The sequence below is a fragment of the Cyprinodon tularosa genome, unplaced genomic scaffold, assembly GCF_016077235.1.
Source record: "Cyprinodon tularosa strain WSP-4 unplaced genomic scaffold, ASM1607723v1 ctg637, whole genome shotgun sequence".
Lineage (NCBI taxonomy): Eukaryota > Metazoa > Chordata > Actinopteri > Cyprinodontiformes > Cyprinodontidae > Cyprinodon > Cyprinodon tularosa.
The window spans coordinates 69804-90829 of NW_024039382.1; the positions used below are offsets into that span (position 1 = coordinate 69804).

Consider the following 21026-nt stretch of genomic DNA (forward strand, 5'->3'; position numbering starts at 1 on the left):
CCTGAAGATTTTACACATGATTGTAAAATCATTTAAAGTTCAGAGAAGCGGAAGGACCGTGTTTGATCTGCAGGTTTTTATTGATTTGATTAGTAAAAGTTTGATGGTTATTTGGTGTTTAGAGGCCCCTGGGGGCCAGCAGGCTGTGGGGAAGAGCCACGCCGTGGATCTCTCGCCTGACGAGTTCCACGGCGAGTTTTTCCAGCTCAGGCAAAAACTAGGTCCCACCTCCCGAGTGGAATAGAACCGATACCGGTAGAGGAAGCAGCACCCGGAAACAGCAAGTCCTCACCTGAGACCGGATCGTCACGGCGGCTGCTGACGGCTCTGATACTCGGCAGAAACCAGCGGCGCAGCAGCAGGTAAATCAATCGCAGCTTCAACCGCGATTTACGTTAATTTCAAGTTTTAACGAGTAAACCGCGGAAGGATACATTAAAACAAAGGGCGGGTTGTTTGGTCCTAAAACAAAATAGAGGAAAGAAAAGCTTTTAGTCACGTGGTTTAAAGTTTCCTGCTAACTTGGAGCTAGTAAAGGTTATTGTTTGTATTTTATCTCCTGTTCTTGGTGCTCGTTGAGCTGCTTTTGGCTCTAATCGTCCCGGTGAAGCTGCTCATAATCAGCCGCTGTTTGCTCTCATGTTTCGGTCATTCATGCGCGCGAGACTCTCGTGGGTAATTTAAAAAAAAAAATCAGTTTCTCTGAATTAAATCGTTGTTTCGGAGCAGCCCCTGCTCACCCAGGGCTGGCTAACAGAAACTAAACATGTTTCTTGGAACTTAGCTTAGGTTCTGAAGTTGGCATCAGATTTGGTGTTGAAAGTCTGCTTCAACAATTTAAATTCTATTCAGTTTATTTCTATAGCGCCAATTCAAAACATGTCATCTTAAGGCACTTTACAGAAACAATTCAACCAGATCATACATTTTCTATCTAAGGAAAACCAGCTGATTGCATCAACTCTAAGCATGCTTATAGCGACAGTGGAGAGGAAAAACCTCCAGCAGAACCAGGCTCAGTGTGAGCGGCCATCTGCTGAAGCTGACTGGGGTTAAAAAAAGTTATTCTTATAAATACTGATCCAAATAAGATCTAAACTGGATTAAACTACAAATAAAAGATTCCTTATCCTCCTGTGAAAACATAAAATGATTTCAATGTTCTTTGGCATAAAACCTTTAACCTCAGTTGGATCCAGATTAAATTGGTTTCATTGATTCAGAGGATCTTCAGATTAAAGAAATTATGACTTTTTTTTTTTAAATGGATAAAATACATTTGAGTGATTGCATATATTATTATTAAATCTTTTCTGTAAAAGTCCCAGGAAGCTTTCCGCTGCCCTTCATTCTCTCCTTTGTTGATGGTTTCAGTTTTCCTCCATTCGCTCCTTTTTTCCATAATAATCCTGAAATCTAACTGGACTATCTTTGCTTTTCCTGCCTCAGCACTGAATCTCTGCTGCAACATGTTTGATTTATGAAGCCGTCAAATTAAAAGTGTTTAAAATCTGAGGTTTTAGTTTGTTGAATGTGATTAATAATACCATAAATATCAGGTGACTACATCACATTATATTTGGATATGACTGGCTGAGTGTATAAAGGCTGGATAATTGCTGAAGAAATTGGGTTAAAACTTTATAACTAGCATTTTTTTTCCTCTTATAAACTTTTCTGACCAATAGAGAAGTTGAGCACACAGATATGTGATAATTAAGATTCTAATTTGTTTTTTTGGAAATCATTATTTGACAGGTATTTAAAAAAAAAAAGCTAAACGATGCGTTGGAAGGTCATTATTAAATCTTGTACACATCACAGATTTTATTTTTGAAAAAAACTTCGGTGTAATATGATCCTGTTAGGTGTTTTAGATTTTTCTCTGTCATAATCCAGCTTTTCCAGACAAAGCTGAAGCCAACTTCTGTGTGACCTATTGCCAAATGAGGAGCATTCCTGCTGAGCTTTTCTTTCTGCCTTTGTTAGGAACCGGTCATGGTTTCCTCTCACAGCCAATCCTGCATCGTTGTCTTATATTTTTCCATTAGGTCAAAGTTGTTGTTTTTTTTGTACAAATGAACTTTCTATATGCATTTCTATAATCTGTGTGTTTTGCTGAATCACTCAGACAGGCTCATCTGGTTTTATTACCCCATGTGAAATACTGTCTTAAAAAGAAAAATGATCTCTCAGCTGTTCCCTGTTTATTTAACGAGAACAAAGCTTCAAGCCTGTTTCACTGTTCATGATTTCAACCTTCCAGAAGTGTGTCCAGGTGCAGGATGGACTCCCATAAAGACGTTCTGGAGCGGCTGCGGACGGCCTTCAGGTCGGGCCTCACCTTACCGGAGGAGTTCCGCCGAGCGCAGATCACCCAGCTCATGTCCATGATCAGAGAGAACGAGGACAGCATTATGAAAGCTTTGCACCAAGATTTATCAAAGGTACATGACACCTGTGTGGCAGAGCTGCACATGCACCGGCACATGACCCAGTCACTGTCGTAGTTGCGCAACCAAAGCCTTAGGGATTTACTCGTCTTGCTGTCCTGCTGATGATGCAAGAGGAAAATTTTAAACGCCTGCTGCAGCCACTCTGAACTCAGACCACATCTGCTTAGTGAACATCTTGTGCAACTATACTTAACATTTTTACTGACGTTTGTTTTTCAAGCTGCACGTGTGATACGAGGTGGGCGCTCATGCTTTCTGCAGAGGTTAACGTCTGTTTGCACTGCTGCTCCTGCATTTCAGCCCAAATTTGAGAGCGCCCTCTCGGAGGTGGATATAGTGATCAACGAGCTGCATCACGCCATCTCCAACATCTCTACCTGGATGCAGCCAGAGTACGTGACCAAAAACCTGGTGAGTTCAGCTAGGATCCAGTGATGCAGTGAATAGAGAGGGAATTGCTGCAGAATTCAATTCAGTTTATTTCTATAGAACCAATTCACATCATGTCATCTCAGGACACTTTACAGTTCATCAGATTGATTCAAAGTTTTCTATCTTAGGAAAACCAGTTGATTGTATTCACTAGAATGCAATCCCTCACACTAAGCATGCTTGTAGCGACAGTGGAGAGGAAAAACTCCCTTTTAACAGGAAGAAATCTCCAGCAGAACCAGACTTGGTGTCAGCGGCCATTATTAAATATGTCTTTTTTTTAATATATAACTTTTTTCATGTTTTGCTAACAGTACGAAGTAGGCAAAAAAACAACTCTGTCATCTAATTATTGTGTCTTAAGGGGAAAAATGTTTCTTCGCCTTATTTACCCGCTCAAATTAAGGGCGAATAAACTTATTTTGAGAAAAAAGTTCTTATTCTTAAATCAGTTTTTGCAGTGAGGAAACAGTTTGCCTCGAAGGTGTTAGAAGGTGTTAGCTTTCAACTCATGTATCACACATTTAATTTGGGCTTACAGTTCCTCAGTTATTTGCTGTTCTGTTTGGGTATGAAAAATAGGGGGGGATTACCTCAAATGAGGTTGGTGTTAAGAGTTAATATGTAGTTTGGCATTTAGAGTTTATTTTCTGTAAGATTGTCAAGAATGGCAGCAAAAAAAGATGCATTTTGATCCAAGGTGACGGTTTATGGAAAAATCTTTAAAATGAATCAAATTTGACAGGTGGACAAAGCACATGGATTAAGATATTGGCTTCAAACATCGCTGTAAACATGCTTTAGTTAGCAAAACAGCTAGTTTCCATCTGCTGCCCTGAGGCAGGTAAAGGCAAGAAACATTAAACAAGACGGTCTACGGAAATTACAGATCACACACACAGATCAGGCCTAGAAAAACAGACCGCATACCTGTGAGCACATGTCTGGTTAGCTTCCAAACAAAGCTTTTTTAAAGCTGAGGCGAGATCCTGGCATGAGCTGCTTCTGATGGAGGTCATCATGCAGCCATATTTACTCCTCCTGCACCAGTATTTGTTTCAGTCTCCTCTGGTCAAAGCTCTTAGTTTTTTATCTGTTTGTTTTTTGCTTATAAAATCCATGAAAGGAGAAGAAATAAGTCTGTTTATGGCCTTGAAAAGAAGGCAAGCATCATGAACATGTGATGACTATTAAAATAAAAGTCATTTTTCCTTGAGACGTTCTGGTATTGATACTTTAAAGGGTTTCAGAAAAGCTTTTTAAGTAAACACACCCTATTATATGGCTGAATGTCACGACTCTGCATATTTCCTGTTTGGTTTCTTACCGGCTAGTTTTGTTTGTCTGACCGCCGTTGTGGAAAACGACTGGTGAAGATGGAGCAGCTTGAAGAGCAAGGAGCGCAATGGACGCTTTTTCCACCGGGATCCCAGCTCTTTTTGGCCCTCATGTCCCTCCGTTCTCACACCAACTTGCCCCCATTTCTTCATCGTATCTAGACCCACACCAAGTTCCTGATTATCGCTGTTGTGTTGTGGAATAACAGCACAGACCACACTTTAATATTGGGCATAAATCTAAAATATCTGCGACATGCTCACTGCCACACACTGCTGGGATCCAGAGGTTCTGGGTTTGAGTCCCGCTCCCACAGACTGCCACTCTGGGTCCCTGAGCAAAGACCCTTAACCCCTGCTCCCCTGGTGCCACACAATGGCAGCCCACTGCTCCCCAAAGGGATGGGTTAAATGCAGAGAGTTCATTTCGTTGCTCTGTTCTTATGACAGTGGAATGACAATAAAAGCTAAAAAAAATAAAAAATAAAGCGGAGCAGAGAGAGTGTTCCAACTATAGGGGAATCCCACTCCTCAGCCTCCCCATGAAGGCCTAGGCCAGGGTCCTGGTGAGGAGAGTCCGGCTGATGGTTAGACCTTGGCTTCAGGAGTAGCGGTGTGGTTTTCCTTCTTGCCGTGGAATCGGGGACCAGCTCTACTTCACAGCGTGCTCCAGTGTTTATGGGGGGTGGGGGCTCATCAGGAGTATGAAGTCAGGGGCCCTTTATTGGGGTCCATCCAGTCTCTGTAAAAGTGGAGCAGGAGTTTAATCCTCATTGCCGGCATTCAGTCGGACCTCTCCCTGCATGTTGGACTCGAGCAGCGCCGCCCTCTGTCACCGGTCCTGTCTGTAACCCTGTATGGACAGAATTTCTAGGCACAGCTAAGGGACGGAATGGTTTTGCTTTGGGACCGGCGGATCGCATCCCAACTTTTGGCGGATGATGCGGTTCTGCTGGCTTCCCTCCTACCAGACCTACAGCGTACACTGGGGCAGTTTGCAGCCAGGTGTGAGGCGCCCGGGATGAGAATCCCCTCCTCCAAGTACAAAGCCTTGTTTCTTCACCGAAAAAATACGTGAATTGTCCACCTCAGGTGGCTCGGACATCTTTTTCTAATCTACACGCCCCCTTGGGAGGTGTTCCAGGCACTTAGCACCAGGAGGAAGCCCAAGGACTACCGGTATGTCTTTTGGCTGGCCTGAGGACACAAGACATAGAGGCGGGTTTCTTCCAGCGGAGCTGGAGGAGGTGAATGCGGAGAGAGAAGTCTGGTAGTCTGTACTGCTGCAGGAATTAATCTGGTCTGTTCTGATTTAATCTGAAATAATAGACCTTTAAATTTGGTTGTAAAGTTGAGACGTTGCTCTTAAAGTGTTAGGCGATGTATAAAAATACGGGAAGCTTTCCTTAAAAAAAAAAAACAACCAACAATAATTTTTCTCTCCAAAGCAGAATATTGTGACCCTGCTTGTTGTTAATCTGATGTCCTTCTTCTCTCTCTGCCGTCTCTGCAGGCCACAAAACTAGACGACTGTTTTGTCCGGAGGGAACCTTTAGGAGTCGTCCTCATTATCGGGCCGTGGAACTACCCACTGCAACTCCTGATTCTGCCACTAGTGGGAGCCATCGCTGCAGGTCTGCACACCTGTTTTTTTTTTAAAGAACTGGAATGAAAATTTCATAAAGTCGATAACCTTCGGTAAAGCTTTGAACCCTTTAATGAATAATTCAATACAGAGCAGAGGAGGAAAACATTTACTGTTTAATCAGCGAATCCATTCCTTAACGCTTTGATGCCTGTTGTTGCTAATAAGCAACAAACCGCTTGTATTACATTGCAAAAAATGTAAATCTAAGTAAGTCAATTTTTCTTAAAATATGAGCATTTTTTTCTTGATTTGAGCAGGTAAGTTAGACGCTTTGCCTTTGGAACAAGACTATGTACATTTTAAAATAAGAAAAAAAACACCTGCAGTCTCTTATTTTAAGTGCATACTCTCTAATGATCTTATTTTAATGGTAAGAATTCTCATTGTTTTGGCAAATCATCTTATTTTCCTACTCATTTAAAGGGTAAATACACTTAATTTAAGACATTTTCATTTATTTTGGAACATTTTTGCAGTCTAGACAAGCAGCCAACATGGCGTTTTTGCATCACCCCAGTGCTTAGCTACAGCGTGTGTTATTATGTAGTTATAACTGCTGTTACAAAATATATTTTACCTTCATTTTTATTTATTTAGTAACATTAACCATTTTAATTTGGCATCTAATTGCAGGGAAAAACATGCATAACATGTCTTTATGTAAATATATATCAATTCAGGCTTCAAGGGGTTAAATTATTGGCTTCAAAACCAAAGTAAAATGGTAAATGGCATGTACTTGTATAGCACCTTTTTTCAAGTCAGGAGACTTGACCAAGGCGCTTTACACTACATTCATTTACCCATTCACACACACACTCACACACTGATGGTGGCAAGCTACATTGTAGCCACAGCTGCCCTGGGGCTCACTGACAGAAGTGGTGAGCCTAATATCAGCAATAGAACTGTTTACGGCGCGTTGAGGCAGCCTGAGGGCGCAGGATGCCCAAACTACAGTAGTTTATACGCATGGAGCAGGATCTGCAGTGTCGCCATTAGAAACCACACATCCTGCTTCTCTACAGAATTAAAAAGATCCGCAATATTAGTCGAGGGGGTGCAATCCCCATTACTGTTTAATTCTGTCTATTTTTGGTTATCGTTACAATTAAGTTAGTGATATTCTGTTAAAAATACCAGAAAGGCAACATGGACAAAATCACTTGGACTTTCTGCTTATATCTTCAGTTATAATCTTAAATGGATGAAGCTGTGATTACTGATGTAATGAAAACACATCATTACATCATAAAAAAATGATCTGCAAAATTCTAGAAACTTCCAGAAGGGTCTAAATCCTCCAGACTGTGGAGAAACCATGAAAAAAAAAACACATTATTTCTGAGGAAGCGTTTTTCCATGTCTTTAAAATGTGAGCGCCTCGGCGTCCGCTAACCGTCCTCTGCTAACGTCTGGCAGGAAACTGTGCGGTGATCAAGCCTTCAGAGATCAGCGCCGCCACAGAGAGTCTGGTAGCCGAGCTCATTCCCAAGTACCTGCATCAGGTAAACCAGTTTCCAGCTGTTAACTCTGCAGGGAGCCACGTCTTCGTGTCACAGTAGAATCCACTGACTGCAGCTTTGATTCCACAGGACTGTTACGCCGTCGTTCGAGGAGGATCGGAGCAAACAAAGGCTCTGCTGCAGAACCGATTCGACCACATCTTTTACACCGGTAGGAGCCCCCATGAACTCTGCAGCTTGTTTAGTGATGTCTGATGGTCAGATCAATGCGACATGTCCTGCTCCATGCTGCAGAGAAGCCATAGACCTCTGTAGCCATGAAGCAGATTTCTGACTAAATATTGGACCGCTCTCTTTCTCAGAACTCATTGATTTCCTGCCGCAGATCTGGTTTAAAGGCTCTGACTGGTTGAGGTCAGACCTGTTGGGCTGGAATCTGTTTCCAGAGATACTTTACTGCTGTTAGTTTGGGTTCAGTTTTTTAGTTTAATTTTCTGATCATTATTCTTTCTATTTTAGATGGTTGAAATTTTAACTTTCTATTTTTTGTCACTCATTACAAAAAGTAAAACTTAATAAGAAATAATGTAGATAGAAAGAAATATGTAATTCCTGTGATTTTTAAGGCATTTATTGGAAGGTTTGTGAACTGAAAACACCTGCAAAGGTTCCTGTGTCTCAGTCTGGGTCAGTGGGACACGATGAGAGGAACTCTGGAATCAACGGTCTGCATCTTTTGATGATGTGATGTTGAGTCTCTCCTCATTTTCCAGCAACTCTGTGGTTTAAAAGCTTTGAGTTGTTGCTAAACGATACACTGCAAAAAATGTAAATCTAAGTAAGTCATTTTTTTTCCTGAAAATAAGTACATTTTTCTTTGATTGAGTAGGTAAGTGAGAATAAGACAATTTTCATTCAAAATAAGAAAACAGCTGCAGTCTCCTATTTCCAGTGAATAATATCTAATTATCTTATTAAAGAGTAAAAATGCTCATTCCATTGGCAGATCATCTTATTTTCCTACTCAAATTAAGGGTAAATATAAATATATTCAATTCAGTTTATTTCTATAGCTCCAATTCACATCATGTCATCTCAGGTCACTTTCCAGTTCACCAGATCATCCAGTCAGATTGATTCAAAGTTTTCTATCTAAGGAAAACCAGCTGATTGCATCGACTCATTGACTCTTCAGCAATCCCTCACACTAAGCATGCTTGTAGCGACAGTGGAGAGGAAAAACTCCCTTTGAACAGGAAGAAACCTCCAGCAGAACCAGGCTCAGTGTGAGCGGCCATCTGCTGAGGCCCACTGGGGTTCAAGGAGACAGAAGCAGACATAGAAAAAGAAGCATAGATACAAAAGGCAACTGTCAACCAGCTCCACAGGCGGCCCCGTCCAGGAAACACACAGCCAGGCAGACGAGCTCCGAGCCAGCTCCCATGTCAGAGGATGAAGAGAGCACATCCAGTTAGTCACAGTCAGAGAAACAGGACTACACTGGAAAACAGGCCAAGCTCCAACATCTAGAAACAAAGGTGTTGATGGCAGCAGCACAGCTGATATTTCTCTCCAGGATGGAGTCACAGCCAAACAGGAACAGACCAGATGAAGCTACTATGAGAAAAAGCAGAGAGAGCAGAACGTTAGAGATTGAACTAACAGATTCTGCAGAGTGGGAGAATAGAGATAGAATGATGAAAAGGGGTCCCAGCAGCACAGTTGATATATAAATAAATAAATATATAAATATTTTTACTAATTTTCAGAAAATGTTTGCAGTGTAGAGCAGAGCATGCGAGCGGAGCTTCGTGCAGTTCACACTCAGGAGGATGTTCAACTCATTCGCTCCGGCGCTCAAAGTTGCTCCGGGACGCGCTGCTCTATATCCGTGCTCACCTTCATTTTCCTGCCGCTCCGTTGAAATCGCTCCACGCTCTCTCAAATTTTCAGGATAAGGCACTTTCTGACATTTTTCCTTCATGTAATGATTCCAGGACCCTGGGACACACAGAATTTGATTTAATGACGGGAACGATACATGTGGATTGTCTTATTTAACTGGCTCTGTGGTGAACGCATCGTAGCAAACTGGAGTGGAGCAAAATTCTTGCTCTGGCCTTTGAATTCAAATCTGCTCTGCACTCCACCATATTTCTTCTGCTCTGGTGCACTGGAAAAATGATCTCGAAAATAAGTAAAAATTTCTTAAATGAAGTGTATTTACCCTTAATTTGAGTAGGTAAATGAGATAGTTTGCCAATGGAATGAGTATTTTGACTCTTAAAAAGATCATTAGTTAATATGCTCTTATAATAAGACAATGCAATTGTGTTTTCTTATTTTAAGTGTAAAATTTTCTTGTTCCATTGGCAAAGCGTCTCTTTAACCTCCTCAATCCAAGAAGAAATGCACAAATTTTAAGAAGCAAAAACGTATCTAGATTTTGAATTTTTTTCCAGTGTGTAGCGCAGCATTTCCCAACCTTTTATCACCTGTCTACCTCTTTGGGCATTTTGTCTGACCATCAGTTCCCACCTGAGTCTAAAATAGTGGAACGTACAATAACTGATTATAAAACAAAAAATATTTTACTTAATCTTTTAATTTGACAATTTAATTCTTAGGCATTTTATTCTTTCCATCTCAAATAAAAAAATAACATAAATATGTTGCTTGAAATTTTTCCAAAAAAGTAAAAAAAATCCACTGGACTTTGTTTCCAAGTTTGAAGACATTTTTCTTCCCATCCAGGAAGCTTTTTCAATTCAAAATGTCAGAAATAATGTTGAGTTCCAACCTTAAACAGAGGGGGTGAATTCCAGCTTTCAAAAACCTACAATGCAGCGATAGAGATGATTCCTTCCTGCTATCATCACAACCCCAGCTCCTTTACAGGGGAACAGAAGACCTCGCCTGTTCAGCCAAGCCAAGAATTCCCTTTAGTTGACTTGGAGGCTTGAACTCAATGCTAATTCTGACATTTTGAATCGAAAAATCTTCCTGGATGGGAAGAGAAACAAATTCAAACTTCAAAACAAGTCCAGTGGATTGATTTTTTTTTTAATCCAGGCTGTTCTCTGCTTGGTTTTTATGTGCAGTTGAAACCAAAGAAAAACTTTTGGCTGATAAAAGCTTGTTTGATTTTTCGATTGTTTTCTCAAAAAGGAAAACAGATTCCAGCCCAGTTTTGTTTTACTACCTAAGAAATAAGATATTTTCATGTACCCCTTGCAATGCACTCTTGGGCCACTAGGGGCGTGAGTTCCCCCTGCTGGGAGTCACGGATGTAGAATTCAATATTCAACCTAAACATGCTGCAGCCCTGCTTTGACCCTCAGAGCTTCTCTCCTCAGGTTCCCAGGCTGTGGCCCGAAGCGTTGTGCAGGCAGCCTCCGTTCATCTCACCCCGGTGACCCTGGAGTTGGGCGGCAAGTGTCCCTGCCTCATATACGGGCGGATAAACATCCAAGCCGCCGCTCATCGCCTAGCATGGGCCAAGTTCTTCAACATGGGCCAGAGCTGCGTGGCTCCAGACTACGTACTGTGCACGGAGGCCACCCGTGACGCCCTGGTGCCGGCGCTGTCCGCGGTGCTGGAGAAGTTCTACGGAAAGGAGCTCCAGAAGAGCCCGGACCTGTCCCGCATCGTGTCCGACCGCCACCAAAATCGTCTGAAGAAGCTGCTTGATAGAACCAAAGGGAAGGTTTTGATTGGAGGAGAGAGCGACCAGGAGGATAAATACATAGGTGGGCCTGCAGATGCTTCAGTTTGTCAAATGTTTTACCGTTCGTATTCATCAGTAGATGTTAAAGCTACTGATAATTTGAATGCACGATTTATAACATTTATTTACATAAAACCTTTAGATTTACTTTAATGGTACTTTTATGTGTTCTGGAAGCTTAGTTACTCAGTAAAATTGTAAGAGGGCTGATTAAAAGTGTCTTTGCTTTTTTCCTTCAGCGCCCACGGTGGTGGTGGACGTAGCAGAGGACGACGCCCTGATGGAGGAGGAGATCTTTGGCCCCATTCTGCCTATCATCACCCTGGAGAAGCTGGAGGAGAGCATTGAATTTGTCAATCGTAACGAGAAGCCTTTGGCCATCTACGTGTTCTCAGACGAGTCCTCTGTAAGGGCGGGAACTCGGCAGCTTTTCCCGGAAAAACTTTAAACTCACGTCAGAATGATGCGTTTGTTGTTCCCCTCCAGGTGGTGAAGACTGTGATGGAGAAGACCACCAGCGGAGGCTTCTGCTCCAACGACGGCATCGTTCACATGACCCTGCCTGGTCTGCCTTTTGGAGGAGTAGGTAGGTCTCCGTCTCCCTCAGACCGCTCTGGTTTCAGTCGGTCAAATTGGTCCTGAGGGGAAGTAGAGGCTCTACATCCAATCAGGCCCATGGATGCTTTCAAATAATGGAGGTCTATGGTCTAAGGTCCATAAAAGTCCACAAAAAACGTTTCAATATTCCTCCATACTGCTCGTCCAATGTATTCCAAGTGTCCTGAGTGGGTAGCGTCCAGAATTTACTCGAAACAAAGTCATTTAGAATGTTTTTAGAGCATAAACAGTAGTCTATAGGATTTCCTGAAAGCGCGCACCTGCACGATCACGACGCTACGGAAGCCGGCAGACCAAACCAGATGAAAGTGTGCATTCAGCTCGGCAAAGAACTCATGCTCTTCCTCAACACTGAAGTCCTCAGACATTTTTCTTTCGTTGTTTCTTTCTTTGCACAGGTAAACAGCACATTTCTTCTTCTACGCTTGCATTATCGGCAGAGCAGACGCTGAATGCGCACTTTCATCTGGTTTGGTCTGCCGCGGTTTCCATAGACTCGTGAACGCGCTTTCAGGAAATCCTATACACTACTGTTTATGCTCTAATAACATTCTAAATGACTTTGTTTCGAGTAAATTCTGGACGCTACCCACTCAGGACACTTGGAATACATTGGACGAGCAGTATGGAGGAATATTGACACGTTTTTTGTGGACTTTTATGGACCTTTCTGCCTCGGGCGCCATAGACCTCCATTATTTGAATGTCAGCAGACAGCAAGAAGCCTCCCAGATCTCCAGATGCATTTGAGATATCAAAAAAGTACTCCAGAGTGTTGTTCAGCATGGGGGTGAGTAGAAAATGAAGGCTAATCATGTTTTGGGTGTACTATTCCTTTAATGTGCAGGGTGACCAATCAGGTGTTAGATAACCGCCCCCTAACTTTGATGGGTGAAGTTGACAGATTCTTTTAATGGTTTCGTTGCAGGACCATGAAATAATTAAATGCACACTGAAAAATTTTATATACATTTTTTAATAAAATGAAGACGTATTTTATTAAATTAATGACACATTTATATATTTAATTCCTTATTTATTTAATGAATTACACATTTAATTAATTGTTTATCGCTGTATTTATTTATTTATTTAATTGTGGCTCTTCATATTAGTGACGTGGTTTTAATTAATGAATGACACATTTATTTATTTAATTCCACATTTAATTCATTATTGACACATTTAATTATTTATTTAATGCTGTATTTATTTATTTAATTGTGGCACTTTTTATCCTCCATATTAATGGCGGCAGTGGAGATCCTGCCCGGCTTCCCAAACATTCTGGTAGTTTATCTGTAAGTTTTAAAATTGGGATTAGGATAAGAGAAAAAACTTCCACACTGTATTTTCAATCAAAATATCTCAAACATCAAGTATGCGTTCATTAAGGTTTGGCCTTTAGGAATATCAGCCATGAATTCAGTGACAATTTTCATTAAACTATTTTAGTTAAAAATCAACACTGACTTTTAGCCTCTAGTAAGGGGGGACAATATATATCAAATATATTCTATGTATCTCTAGTTTCCCCACGCTCTATAGTTTAAATAACTCTATCGCAGCCATTGAGTACAAATTCATATGAAGACATTAAGCCCTCTGCATCTATTTCACTGAGTTTTATTTTTCCCATACACTTTGAATGCATCATAAACCCCTTCTCCAAACTGCATTATTTTCAAAATAGCAGGTGTTTCAGCTGAGCGATATACGGCAGTGGTTTGGATGTCGAACAAAAGGCGCTAATTTGTAAGACTAACAAACCATTGCTGCAAAAAGAAGAACTTTGTAAACCCTGCATGTCAGCGTCTTTCCACACAGCAATTAAAATGTTAAATAAATCAGCTGGGAAGCCGAAGACGTCGTTTGAAAAAGCGATCTCATATGAGAGGAAAAGGAAGAGATGGAGGGAAATCACAGAAGCTATTTAATACCTTATTTAAATGTTTTTTAGATGCTCTAATACCTGTGATGTGATGATCAGAGGTTTTTCTATACATGGTAATGTTCTTAAATTTATAACTTTGTCTGCTTCTTTAAAATTCCCAGCAGGTAAAGATCAGTGCAAATAGTTTGGAGATGTTCTGATAATGCTCTAAATTTTGGACAGTATTTAGGTCATTTTCTGTTTTCATTCTGGATTTCTTTTTCTATCATGCACAAAAGAGCCTTTTTTTATTTTGCATTTTATTCAGTATTGCATGTTTTTGCTTAGTTTCCTGTTTGGTTGCTGGGATTTTGTTAAAGGTCCAATGCTGACACCCAAAGACAACATGTGGCAGAATTACTAGTGAAAAGCTTTGAACTGGTTAAAATAAAATAAAATTAAATTTGAAATTAAAAGTTTAAATGAGAATATCAGTGCAACTTTATGCACACTATTGTTTTTGAAGGTAATTTAAACATAGTGTGATATATATCGTGTATCATAATTTAGCCCAAATATTAGAAATATAAGATTTTCTTCATATTGTCCAGGCCTAGCCTCTAGGGGTGCTAGACCTGTAACTTCCATGTTTCCTAGAGAAAATCTCTAAAGGCTGTGTCCGAATGTCCGCCCTAATAACTATATAGTGGATACGGCATTTTAGATTAGCGTCCGAACGTCTAGTGGATGAAAAAGTAGAGGACTCGGAATTTCCCACAATGCACCTTGAAAAGTAGTGATCAACCATGGTCATTAGATGAGCAGAAATATCCCAGATTGCTTTGTGAGAGGCCTCCTCGCAAAGAATCATGGGAATTGTTGTGGCAGAAATAAATAACAAAGATGGCGCAGGCACCGTGCGGGGAGGCGGTGTTATGTGACAAAACGGGGAGCAGAAAGTATTGATCATCTGTCCGAACGCTCAGTTAACTGAGTTCACTATAAAGTGCACTATATAGTTCACGCTCTATATAGTGATGGAGGGTTTTGGGGGTTTGGACGGACGGTCGGACACAGCCTGTCTCCTTAAATGTTCTGGTTCTGAAACCGGACCAGTTTGGACCAGATAAGTTAGAAGTCCAGGAGTTTCTGATAAAGAGAAGAAAAGATTCATCCTCAGGATGAAATCCTCCATCAGAGAAGCAGAAACATGTCTGATCAGCTGAGGGTCAATCAATCAATCAAAAAATGTCTTTACAGTCAACTACAATTTACATTGTAATCGAGATTTCAGTTTCAGTACAAAAAATATATATTTCACACTTTATCCTTGACAGGATACAGTTTTAGATAACCGGCACAAATGTAGTACAGTTGACTGACATCAGATTTATTTATTTTTGCAACTAAGAGCAGGGAATGGTTGACCTCTGACCCCTGGAGAAATTTCTTCTTTATATCTTTAGAATGATAGGAGCACAAATGAAAATTTTTATCATGAAGGTCCTAGAGAGACTTCTGTTGGTCACCTCAGCAAACAAACAAGCAGGTATCAGGACCCCCTGCAGTTTACTTATCACCGTGGAGTTAAAGATGCCATCATCCACCTGCTTCAACAAACCCACTGTCATTTAGACCAGGCAGACAGCACTGTGAGGATCATGTTCTTTGATTTCTGCAGAACATGGAACACCATTCAGCCTGACTGACTTTGAGAGAAACTCCAGCAGACTCAGGCGGAGGCATCAACAACCACCTGGATCAAAAACTACCTGATAAACAGACCATAGTCTGTTAGACTGACGGCTCAGCTGTCTTATCCAGTAGTCAGCAGCACAGGAGCACCACAGGGGACAGTACTCTATCCATTCCTTTTTACTCTGTACGCCTCTGATTTCCAGGACCAGACAGAGTCCTGTCATCTGCAGATATACTGGGATGACTCTGCAGTCATTGGGTTCATCAAAGATGGACAAGAAGCTGAGTAGAGAGAGCTGGTGAACAGCTTTATGGCATAATGTGGAAACAATCATCTGATCCTGAATGTCAACAAAACAAGGAGATGATTGTAGATTTCAGTAGAAACAGGAACAAGATGAATCCTGTCCATCATGGGAGGAGAAGTGGAGGTGGTGGAGGAGTAGAAATACATCGGTGTTCACCTGGAAAAAACTAGACTGGAGACACAACTGTGAAGTGGTCTACAAGAACGAACAGAGCAGACTGGACTTCTAGAGGAAGTTTAGGTTCTTCATCATTCACAGCAAGATGCTGCAGATCTTCTATCAGTCTGTGGTGGAGAGTCTGATCCATCCTCCTGAGGGAGTGTGGCCCAGTGGTTAGGGCATAAAGCTTAGAATCCACAGGTTCTGAGTCCAGCCCCACTCCCACAGCCTGCCACTCTGGTTCCCGGAGTAAAAACCCTTAACCCCACACTGCTCCCCGAGCTCCACACGATTGCAACCCACTGCTTCCCTCAGGGGTTTGGGTTAAATGCAGAGAGTTCATTTAGTTGCTCTGTACTCTTGACAGTGTAATGACAATAAAAGCTGGAAAAAAGGGAAAAATCATCTGCTGACAGTAACAACATCAGAGCAAACGACTGAAAGAAGCTCAGCAAGCTGATAAAGAAGGACGATTCTGATCTAGGAACTCCTCTGGAGATTATTTCAAAAAGAAGTATAGTTCATAAAGATCATGGACAACATAAAGCATCCTGTTCAGAAGAGTCTTCAGTCAGAAACTTTTCCAGATCCGGTGCAACACGGACTGATACAGATGATCCTTCCTGCCTACAGCTATAAAAAACCTCCCAGACCTGGTTAAACAAAACTCTGAGTTACTGCGGCATTTAAATCCCATTGGGATTAATGAAGCATTTTGGAGTTTAATTGAATTATAGAAGAATAGTTTCCCAGAGAAAGCAATAATATCCAGCAACAGCTGAATATTGTCCTGAAAAATCATTGAATATATCCCAAATTCAGCTAATTTCTGGATCCAAGGTTTTGCAGTGTTGCTTTGCAGGATTCTCTGAAAAAGCAGAAGACATCTGACACCTCCTGCATCTTCCAGAGTCGCACTTTAGCAACCGTGACAAGTTGAAACCTCCTAATAATTAGCTTTGTCCTACGGAAGCAAATCGTTACCATATTTTAAAATGAAAAAGCATTTCCAGAAATGCTTTTTCATTTTAAGAATGTGGCTGCATTGTTTGACTCGTAAAGGAAATTAGTAATCAATCATCCTATTTGCATTTTAATTTTCTTCTTTAACACTGCTCATCCTTTTACTTAATTAAAATAAAAAGATATTTGAGATTTATTTTTCAAAATGTACCCCAGCAAATTCATACCAAAATTCAATTTGAAATGTAAAATTTGAAAATGAAAAACGCATTTCCAGAAATGCTTTTTCATTTTAAGAATGTGGCTGCATTATTTGACTCATAAATGAAATTGGTCATCAATCACCCTGTTTGCATTTTATGCCATAATCAGAGAAAACACAGCGGACATTGCTTTTTTTTCGTTTTCGTGGTCTGCCTATGTCCATAACTCGAAAATGAAAAAGCATTCTGAACGGCGGGTGCAGCAAAGTTCCTCAGGTCCTTGCTGACCGGGCTAAAAGCATTTCTGGAAATGCTTTTTCATTTGAAATATGGTAACGATTTGGCTTCCATATTGTCTGAGCTGGCAGGCAGGCTGGTAATAAATATGTTGCCTCACTGGCTCAGTGGAAAGCTGGGGTGGTGCGCCCCCTGCACGGTGGAGAGACACATTGCAGGTAGAAATAACCTGAATAAATAACGGTGTGAAAGTTTTTTTTTGTTTATTTTATTTTATTGATAGGTTAAACTAAAAATAATAAAAATTTAGAGGTAGTAGTTTTGTGATTTTAAAGGTCGGGGGTCAAACATTCTGGTAAATCTGCTCTTTTAACATCTGGCACGTTTGCAGAGTCTCATCGTGGATTGGAACAGCGGTCTTCCTTTTACTTGTTTTCCACCAAGTTCAGATTTGTTGAGGTCACGGCTGACAGCAGAGTGCCCTCCCTCCCACCTGAGCACTAGTTCTCTGCAGCTCCCCCATAGCTACCATCGGCTTCCTCTTAGTCTGATAAATTTTTTTTTTCCTTCCATCCAGGAGCCAGCGGCTGGGGCTCATACCACGGCCGCTGGGGCTTCGAGCAGTTCAGTCACCGACGGTCCTGCATGCTGAGAGGCTGGGCTTTGGAGCGGCTCAACGGCCTGCGCTACCCACCGTACACCGAGGACAAGCTGAAATGGCTGCGCTGGACCACGTCTGCTCAGAACAGCTGTTCGCTGATGTGAAGCAGGGCTGGTTTTACCGTAGCTGAACACGGAGACGTCTTCTCCAGCTTCCCGGCGTCGCCTTCGGGAGAGCGTGGGGGCGAAGACTGGATCATATCTGTTATTCACTTTAAAGGCAGCATGGCGAAGCTGGAAGTGAAAGTTTGAGGCAAAATTAAAAACTTTTTACACGGAAATAATATTTAGGAGGAAAATAAAATGTTTTTTTGCAACATTTTGGGAGATTATTGGTGTATTTGTACATATTAGCATAACAGTTTCTTCAGAGTGTAAAACTAGACATGTTGGAGCCTTTATATTAATCTGTTACCATAACTTTCTTTGTGGAACCATCAGTGTCTGTTTCTTTAATCAAAATGTTGTAAATAAATATAATTTTTTTTAAACTTCTGTCGCAAATCAGAGATTTCCAAATGTCTTTTTTAGGAACCTAACTCAAATGTGCTGAAATAAGAATTTTCTGCATGTTCTTCCTGTTCATCAGTATCCAGATCTCCAAAGCTGTTAACGTGATGATAAAATGGTCTCAGTTAGCCGTTAGGTCTCTGTTTGTCTTCAAGTAATGTGGATTCATTAAGCACCTTCCAAAACCATCAAAAATGAGCTGTATAAAAAAAAAGATTGAATGGCAATAAAGTGACACAAAAAATACACTATTAATGAGAGAACTGTTTAATTATTTAATAACTGTAGGTGAAGACTGTTCTCCAGCCTTGGTGGCGTGGACTGAAGGGCTCGGTTCCCAAAGAAGGGGAACGAGTGGTGTTATATTTTAGAAGAGGATTACATAAGTAACCTTTGTAGTTTAGAGGCCTAGATGTGAGAGTCGCTGCTTCTCCACATCAAAAGGAGCCAGCTGAGGAGGCTCGGGCAACTATTCCTGATGCCTCCAGTCGCCTCCATCTGGAGGTGTCCAGTGATGTCCTATTGGGAGGAGGCCTTGCGGGAGGTCCAGGACATGCTGGAGGGCCTATGTCTCTGAGATGGACTGGTCTTGCCTCTTGCCCCCCAGAGCAGCTGGAGGAGGTGTTTGTGCATCGGGAAGCCTGGGCATCTCTGCTTCAACCAGGGGTGGGCAATTCCAGATCCCAGGGGCCAGTATCCTGCAACTTTTAGATCCACAATTGGTCCCACACACCTGAATCAATAGCTGGGTTACCTCCTCAGTGTGCAGTCAGTTCCTCCACAGGCCACGTAATGATCTGATTATTTCATTTAGGGGCGCTGACACAAACCACATCTAAACATTGCAGGATAGCGGCCCTCAGGAACTGGAATATATATATATATATATATATATATATAGATAGATAGATATATGAAAAAGTGGTGAGACAGATCTCACATGTGAATTAAGGCCCAGAGAGGAAACTTATGAGATTAGGCTACAGCCTCTGGACTTTTCTTTTGGACTGAAGTGAAGGAGGGGCTTCAGTCATTGCTAGTGAGCTGAGACAGACTTAATATTATCAGCGTTCTGATGGCATTTTAGCGAAAGGATTTTTATCAAAAACATAATGTGCACAAATAAGGAATAGTTGCATTAACCATAGATGTAAAGGGTTTTAAGGGGCCCTGGGCAGCTGGCTAGTATTGCCTAATGGTAAACCCAACCCCCCCCCCCCCCCTGCACAGGATAGCGGGGCAGTTCTGGAGGGGCCCTTATATGCTAAAACCAAAAAGTTTTACGTAGATTAGAAGAAAACTCTCCAAGTTCAGCTCAGTTAATGTTACTCTGTGTGAGAGTGTTGGATTATAGGGAATGTTTTCTGTCAGAGCTTTAGGAAGAAAAAATAAATACTCCATTTATTTTGTATAGTTTTCCTGATGAAATTGACATACAGTGGGTCGACCTGGAGGACGGGAACTTTGGTCTGTGTCCCTATTTTCATCCAGCATCCAGCATAGGAGACCAGAACAACAGGAATGATTCTAAACTAAACTTATCAACTTAAACTTAAACTTATTCAACAGGTGGAATATGAAAAGGACCAAAGCAGATGAATGAAATGTTACTGAATATTAGGTCTGGTTGATGGTGAAGATTCTCAGTCATCCAAGTCATAGTTATTCCAAAAAAGTAAAAAAAAAAAAAAAAAACACTGGACATTGTTTCCAAATTTGACAGCATTTATCTTCCCATCCAGGAAGCTTTTTCAATTCAATATGTTAGAAATAGTGTTAAATAAGTTCCAACCTTAAACAGAGGGGGTGAACTCAGATTTCAGCTTTTAAAAACCTACACTGCAAAAACAATCCAGAAATAAGTAAAAAATGGCTTAAATTAAGTATATTTAGCCTTAATTTGAGCAGGTAAATAAGATGATTTGCCAATGGAATGAGTATTTTCACTCTTAAAATAAGATAGTTAGATAATATTTACTTGAAATAAGACGATAAAATAGTTTTTTCTTATTTTAAAAGGAAATTGTCTTGTTCCATTGGCAAAGTGTCTTACTTATCTCCTCAAATCAAGGAAAAACACACTTATTTTAAGAAAAAATAACTTATTGAGATTTATATTTTTTGCAGTGTACAATGTAGCAATAGCGTTGATTCCTTCCCGCTATTATCACAACCCAACCCCTGTACAGGAGAGCAGCATTGGAAAAACGATCTAGAAATTAGTAAAAATGTCTTAAATTAAGTGTTTTTACCCTTAATTTGAGTAGGTAAATGAGATAGTTTGCCAATGGAATGAGTACTTTCACTCTTAGCATAAGATAAATAGATAATATGCCCTTGAAACAAGACAATGCAATTGTTTTTTCTTATTTTAAATGTTAATCGTCTTGTTCCATTGGCAAAGTGTCTTACTTATCTCCTCAAATCAAGGAAAAACACACTTATTTTAAGAAAAAATAACTTATTGAGATTTATATTTTTTGCAGTGTACAATGTAGCAATAGCGTTGATTCCTTCCCGCTATTATCACAACCCAACCCCTGTACAGGAGAGCAGCATTGGAAAAACGATCTAGAAATTAGTAAAAATGTCTTAAATTAAGTGTTTTTACCCTTAATTTGAGTAGGTAAATGAGATAGTTTGCCAATGGAATGAGTACTTTCACTCTTAGCATAAGATAAATAGATAATATGCCCTTGAAACAAGACAATGCAATTGTTTTTTCTTATTT

At 40.7% G+C, this 21026-nt stretch overlaps 1 protein-coding gene across 3 annotated transcripts; it reads left to right on the forward strand.

Moving 5' to 3' along the window:
* The first annotated feature begins 205 nt into the window (after nucleotides 1-205).
* On the forward strand, nucleotides 206-18546 carry aldh3b1 (aldehyde dehydrogenase 3 family, member B1). Of its 3 annotated transcripts, none has more exons than XM_038308428.1 (10): nucleotides 206-362; nucleotides 2267-2447; nucleotides 2757-2867; nucleotides 5739-5859; nucleotides 7296-7381; nucleotides 7469-7550; nucleotides 10696-11088; nucleotides 11306-11472; nucleotides 11553-11652; nucleotides 17703-18546. In XM_038308428.1, exons 2-10 carry the CDS (start codon nucleotides 2286-2288, stop codon nucleotides 17888-17890), a joined length of 1410 nt encoding a protein of 469 aa, XP_038164356.1. In that variant the 5' UTR covers nucleotides 206-362; nucleotides 2267-2285; the 3' UTR covers nucleotides 17891-18546. The 3 variants fall into 3 exon arrangements, with proteins under 3 accessions (XP_038164356.1, XP_038164357.1, XP_038164358.1); XM_038308429.1 differs by having other exon boundaries at nucleotides 207-362; nucleotides 2270-2447; XM_038308430.1 differs by having other exon boundaries at nucleotides 209-362; nucleotides 2279-2447.
* The last annotated feature ends 2480 nt before the right edge of the window (nucleotides 18547-21026 follow it).